Genomic DNA, 6,989 nt, shown 5'->3' with positions numbered 1-6,989 from the left:
GGGTAAATATTGTCTTAACTGGAGTAGACCTGTAGATAAAGCCATTAAGGGACTGGCTGCTGCTGCTGCTGCAGCCGTTTGCATCTTCAGTTATGTAGTTTTAAACCAGTATCTCTTTTTTTTGTGTAACAAGTGTGTATTGCTTGAAGTATTTATATCTTGCATTCTCCGTTTCTACTCCCCTCACCCCTTCTCCTCTTTCTCTCTTTTTAATTTTTCTCCCTCTCTGTTTTTTTTACTCTCTCGGACCCTCTTTCTATCCTCATTCCTGTTTATGAACTCTCTCTCTCTCTCTCACCCCCTCTCTCTCTCTTTTGTCTGGTATCTGACCCCTCTCTCTCTTTCTCTCTCTCTCTTCTGGTAACTTCTGACTCTCTCTCTTTTTCTCTCTCTCTCGTCTGGTTTGGTATCTCTCTCTCCCTTCCTCTCTCTCTCTCTCTCTCTCTCTCTCTCTAGTCTGGTCTGGTATCTGTCTGAAGCAGCTGCAGGTCTAAATGCTTAAGAGCAGCAGAATCTCCACAGCAAAGGGTTTCTAATCCCCTTCCCTCCTCTCTCGTGACAGTGTGTTTCTTATCTGGTGTGCATGCACAACCCCCCCCCCCCCCCTCCTCCCCACACACACACATACACACCTCCCTCCCTCCTTCCCTCTCCCGCTCTCTTCTTTTGGACAAGCCTGTGCTCTACTATCATTTTCAGAAATATGTCTAGTCCCTGTCCCACAGTGCTGTTGTTGTTTTTATTCTATAAATACTTAGATATGGAGAGTTTATACTACTACTGAGAGAGGGAAAAAAGTGTCTATTTTTGGCTGCGTGTCAGGTGTTTGTATATGTGAGCTAATTGTATAGGTTTCTGCTGCACTATGGTGAACTGGTGTATTCTCTGATCACACTCTTGCTCATGCTGCTTCTACCTACAGTTCTGCACAATAACCCCCCCGTTCCCCCGAGCCTGACCATATATTTAAGTGCCCCCCCCCTTCCCTCGCTTCCCCTCAGTGACATGAGCAGATGATTGATTGGCAATAATCCACCCGAGCTCGACGAAGACGTTCAAAGGCCTATTTTTATACACATTACATTTATCATGAACGTTTTTGCTACGGGGAGGGATACCCTGAGAATAGTGACGCAATGAAAATGACAGCAGCGATCCCGTGAGTGTGTCCTGTACTGTATGCTGAAGAGCCCGATGTGAATTGTGAAACACTACTGTAATGCCGTGCGCATTTAAAATGTGTGTTTTTTACAGATAGTACTCAGTGTTAAACGAGAAAATAACTTGCTTTTCTGAATAAACAAGTTTATGTTGAACAGTCTTAATCTCTGACACGATCTGAATGAATAAACAAATATATGTCGTAGCCTCTGGGTATAAATAGCCTGTTGTACGTGAACTCCTGCAACTGCTTAAACAAATGAGAGAGGACATGAAAAACAGCCACACACTCACCTGCAAGGCTTTGACGTTGGACGATGGCTGCTTGGACATTTTTTCACAGAAAAGTCCAGAATCCTACAGGACACACACAGAAAAGACACTTGGAGCATTGAGCGGCCAGATGGACCTGGTGTGTGTGTGTGTGTGTGTGTGTGTGTGTGTGTGTATGTGTGTGTGTGTGTGTGTGTGTGTGTGTGTGTGTGTGTGTGTGTGTGTGTGTGTGTGTGTGTGTGTGTGTGTGTGTGTGTGTGTGTGTGTGTGTGTGTGTGAGAGTGTGTGTGTGTCAGGGAAAAGTTGGGCCATTGTCCCTCTATGGCTTTCAGGAGCAGCGTATAGTCTTTCGGTTGCTTAGCGACTCCTGCCGTGAGGGGCAGGTTGTAACCCTCGCACCTGAATCATTCATGGGGCTTGAGAGAGTGAGAACTATCTCTCTCTCTCTCTCTCTCGCTCTCTCTCTCTCTCTCCCTCACACACACACACACACTCTTTCTCTCTCTTTGTCACACACCCACACCCACACTCACACTTTCTATCTCTCTCTCAAACACACACTCTCTCTCTTCACACACACACACATACACACACTTTCTCTCTCTCACACACACACACACACACACACACACTCTATCTCTCTCTCTCTCTCTCACACACACACACACACACACACACACACACACACACACACACACACACACTCACTCTCTATTTTTTTTCTTTCTCATCTCACACTCTTTCACTTCTGCACTCCTTCTTTCCTCTATGTGGTTCCCCCTCTTTCATCCTCACTCTGTACCTGCTTTGTTATGTTCTATCTCTCCCCTTTCTTATATTCTATCTCTACCAGACCTTCTTGTATTCTGTCTCTCCCTTCTATCTTACAGTATATTCTATTCAAACACGCACACATACGTATATATGTATACACACATGTACAGATCAACTGGCAGTACAAAGATTCAGACAAAGCTAGGATATCTACTATCACTTTCAGGTTCACTGCAGGGATGCATTTCACAGAAAAGTTCTACAGTCTGTAATGTCTTTAAGCGATTAGGAGAAGCAAGCAAGGCAAGGCCTGGAAGTTTATGTTATATTCTATGTGTGTGTGTGTGTGTGTGTGTGTTACAGTAAGTGCATGTCATACACAGAGGCAAGTCAACATGCTTTACATAAATGAGAGCGAAATACAGTGAACATTGATAAATAAAAGCATGAGGACAGTGTGAGTGCGTAAGCATGTGCTTTTGACCAAAAAAGCACACTGGGGTAGCCTATCAGTTCAGTTCCTCAACATCAGTCTATATGGAAACAAATGACTTTGCAAATCCTCACGACTCCCTTCCCTTCATGTCTATCATTTAAGTGCTGTGTGTTTTGAATACCTCTGTCTGTTTGTATATGCTTTCGCTGTGAGAGATAGCTATGGTCCAATTGCACCGGCACTGATAATGCATCGGCGAACAGGTATTTTCATAGCAAATACTGTAGCCCAGCGCGTTTCCGTGCTAGCGCTAATTGGCCTTGTTTTTCAGTGAGTCAGTGTTCTCCTGCATGCCAGCCGCTGATGTGAACCACTTGGACTGGGCAATGTCACCTTGGTCTCTGCAACCTGTGGCTACCTCGCGGCACATGGCATGGCCAAACGGGCACGACGGAGCTCAGACCCGTTACGTAACAAATTTATCACCAAACTTCTGGGTGCTATTTCCTCTCTGAACACACTCTGTCTTTTTCTATTGAACGTAAAGAGTTATCTACCACACTCTGGTGTCTCTGTCCTTTTCAACTGTTTTCACTTTGATCACTGTCGGTAGGCCTCCATTTCAGCTATTTCCTAAGCCCTGTTCTTTATTGAGTAGGCTACTGTATGTCTGCCCGCTGAGAATTTCCACTCTTTGTTGCCATGTTCTAATCTCTTATTATCTAGATCTTTATTTATGGCTAGGCGGTGACGCAGCAGGAGAGAGAGAGAGAGAGAGAGAGAGAGAGAGAGAGAGAGAGAGAGAGAGAGAGAGAGAGAGAGAGAGAGAGAGAGAGAGAGGGAGGGAGGGAGAGAGAGAGAGAAGGGGGCACTGGACAGGACAGGGATACTGATGGAAGCCTCTCTCCAGGGCCATAGCGACTGTCGCTAAGGCTGTTTGTTTACATCAACAGTGGGGCTTGAGTGGATAAAGTGTAGCGCTGGTCCCAAGAGCCGAGGGTTATATTTATATGGGAGAGATGGACCGGTCCAGCTGTCCTGTGCTTGCAGATGGACACCAAACATCCTTTCAAACATCCACGCTCAGAATATGCTAAAGCTGCTGCACACACAATGGGTGACACATGGTTTTCAGACAAACACACACACACTCACACACACTACTCACAAACACACACTGACGTACACTTATGGCCTGACCCAGCTGACATAAATCTCTCCAACACTCACAATTCTCCAACACCCACCCACCCACTCATTCAAAGCATCTCCACTGACCCCTTCACCCACCACACTTTGCCAGTAAAACCCAACAGCACCCCACGCTTGACTCCCACACCACAGCCTTAAATATCCCCATGCAAATCCCATGCTAAAAGGTGTCTCCATCAAAAGAACCCGATCTGGTTTCTAACAATGACACCTGTGTGTGCTCTGTTAGCATGCCTAATGGCAAGTCCACCACTAGTGACACCATCAGTACATATTATGTAAAGCAGACCGTCCTCTTGTGCTGGCATTGTTGACCAAGTTCCACGGCACTGTTATGTGTGTGTGTGTGTTTGTGTGTGTGTGTGTGTGTGTGTGTGTGTGTGTTTTATGTGTGTGTTGAGTGTATGTGTTTGTTGTGTTATCTGTGTGTGTGTGTGTGTGTGTGTGTGTGTGTGTGTGTGAGAGAGTGAGAGAGAGAGTGTGTGTGTGTGTGTGTGTGTGTGAGAGAGAGAGAGAGAGAGCGAGAGAGAGAGTGTTGTGTGTGTTCTGCATCACAGTTCAGATTACTGGACATGAGCCCACTACTCCAGGCCACTGAAAGTTCACTATCAGTGAGATAGCTGCAGGCTTCTCTTTTCAGTGGCGATTCAGTCACTCAGTGCTAAACTTTAACCCTGACATGAACACCTGATAATGAGTTGGACAACAATCAAGCTTTTAAAACAATGCTAGTCTGGTCCCTTTCAATATATTTATATATGGCCTACAGTATATGTACGTATATTGAATCATGCTATTTTAATAAAATAATACACCATAATACATTTCAGTGCTGCATCATGTTAATTAAATATTATTGAATACACAACTCAACCTCTTTCTCCTTTTCACTCAACATTGAACATTACAGGCCGATCTCTGCCTAACATTTCAGAGTCCAATAAGTCACCCAGTTGAGCAGTGCTCTTTTGTTCATAGTGGCCAACATCCAAGACCATACATACAGTACAGGTATATACTCTAATTGTCAATGGAACCGAGTCAAAGGCGAGAGCATAATGTTCCTCAAAGTTACACTTTCTAATTGGGGAGAGGGAGTGGCTTTGACTATAGCTACACATGCGGATACACTGTTAAATAGAGTGCATCATGGCCACAATTGTACACTTGTATACATATCCTCAGGTTGGATACAAAGCCATATGACTCACACAGAAGCATGTGCAGACAGATGTCACATACACACACACACACACACATGCGTGCGCGCGCACACACACACACACATTTGAGTCACTTACCTGATGTAGTAGAACGCAGATGTTTGTCTGCCTGGATAAGACAGGACAGGTGCTGAGGTCTAGCTGCCTTTACCCCCCTCTGTCTCTCTCTCTTTGGACCTGACCGGTCAGACTAGACCAGTATGGCTCTACAGCTCAGGTCTGCAAACTCGCTCTGATTCTCTCTTTCTCTCTCTCTCTCTCTCTCTCTCTCTCTCTCTCTCTCTCTCTCTCTCTCTCTCTCTCTCCTCTCTCTCACCACCCCACAAAATGGGCGAGGGATTCCTCTCATATCTGGGATTTGTTCTCACTATAAATAGCAGTGTGATACACAGAGAGGACCTGCTTTCACTCGCCATCAACCACAGACACTTCAGATACAAACACACAGAGAGAGAGAGAGGGAGAGAGAGAGAGAGAGAGAGAGAGAGACACCTTAACCAGACCAAATATCCTTGTGTCACACAGACACACTGAACTTACACACACACACACACATTTTCTGTGACACCTCATTCAAAACTTGGCACAAGGCTTCCAGAGTACGCATGTATTTGTCACTATGACCACTCACACAAACCCAATGACACCACCAACAATACCCACTCTGCATTGTTAAACCCAAACCAATAGAATACATGCTAAACATAGCTGGAGCACAGTGCATAACTTCATATCCCGTGAGAGAGTATGCTACGTAAACATTCTTCATACCATCCTCACACCATCTTCAGCATGCTGTGGTGTGGTGACATGTGGTGAAAGTGCTACGTAATGCTGTGCTAGAAATGTCGAGCCCCCCCAAAAAACAACAGAGGATGCCAGTGTTAAGTAGCCTGCCTCCTGGCCTGGTTTTGCCTGCGTGGTGCCTGTAGACTCAGGAGCCCAATAAGCAGAACACACTCACACTCAGTACACACTATACGTCCGCCTAAAGGGGACAGTTGAACCTGTCGCTCGCAATAGCTTAGCAAAGGTGTGCCATGTCTCAAGGTCCTTACCTCCTCAGAAGTGCTTGTAAGGCTCGGGGGCAGACCACGCCCTGCCTGGTCTCTCTCAGGTCCTCTCCTCCTCCTTCAAGTTTCTCCTGTGAAGGGATCGTAGTGTGATTCCTTATTAAGATCCTGACCTAATTTATGCCCTGGCAGGCGGAACTCGGGAAGCCTTCTGATTGGTTTGCCGTTTGACATGACAACCCCATCCCTAGTGGAAACGGTTCTGCCGGTCTTGATGTTTTCAGATCTCTTAACTAGGCTGATATGGTCAGATGTGGGTGCCAGCTACACCATGCAATATACAGTAAGCAGGTCAGGCTATCATTAGGCAACTACATCACACACCGCCACCGCCACAGTCTCTCAGGTGTTCCCCGATGGTTTGATCTAATAGCCAGCATGTGCCAGCATAGACAAAACCTACCACATTTAATCAGATAACGTTGATGAAATCAAAAGACAAACCTGAAGTGAACTCCTACCACAGAAGTTGAAAGTACTGAGGAAGAAAGTCTGGCTGTCCTGTAAAACACTGAGATGTGTCACATACTCTGCCGAATAATAGACTGAGTATATTTGCTTCCTGAGTCTTGAGCTTCACCCAACTGCAGGCAACCTTTGCTTTCGGCAAGAGGCCATCGACTGACCCAACACCAGACACTCGGCAGCATCCAGGTAATATGGCTATGCAAATTCACTCCTCTGTGCAATGCTTTCCAAAGGAACACATGCTCACTTCCTCGTATGGGTTGCCAATTGTGTTCAAGTACGACTCTCCATCCTCAGTTCCCACTCATGACAGCTTAAGAGTGCTTGTCTTATATCTGCTACATGGTAATTAATATGTTTTTTATGTTA

The 6,989-nt window shown here is 45.6% G+C and overlaps 1 protein-coding gene across 3 annotated transcripts in view; it reads right to left on the bottom strand.

The window, feature by feature from the left end:
- smpx (small muscle protein X-linked) overlaps positions 1–6,761 on the bottom strand; it is a 10,354-nt gene extending 3,593 nt beyond the window's left edge. The window contains exons 1-4 of one of the 3 annotated variants that reach the window (XM_062521800.1): positions 6,597–6,761; positions 6,138–6,223; positions 5,158–5,188; positions 1,456–1,518 (exon numbers count right to left, since the gene is read on the bottom strand). In XM_062521800.1, coding sequence (XP_062377784.1) covers positions 1,456–1,494 — 39 coding nt within the window. In that variant the 5' untranslated portion in view covers positions 1,495–1,518; positions 5,158–5,188; positions 6,138–6,223; positions 6,597–6,761. Of the gene's footprint in view, positions 1–1,455; positions 1,519–5,157; positions 5,316–6,137; positions 6,224–6,596 lie in introns of those variants that run through there. The other 2 variants (XM_062521798.1, XM_062521797.1) reach the window with 2 other exon arrangements.
- Positions 6,762–6,989: the final 228 nt, after the last annotated feature.

Source organism: Sardina pilchardus, chromosome 19, assembly GCF_963854185.1.
Source record: "Sardina pilchardus chromosome 19, fSarPil1.1, whole genome shotgun sequence".
NCBI classification, from domain to species: domain Eukaryota; kingdom Metazoa; phylum Chordata; class Actinopteri; order Clupeiformes; family Clupeidae; genus Sardina; species Sardina pilchardus.
The sequence above is the reverse complement of the archived record's forward strand: the minus strand, read 5'-3'. Positions and strand labels throughout refer to the sequence as shown.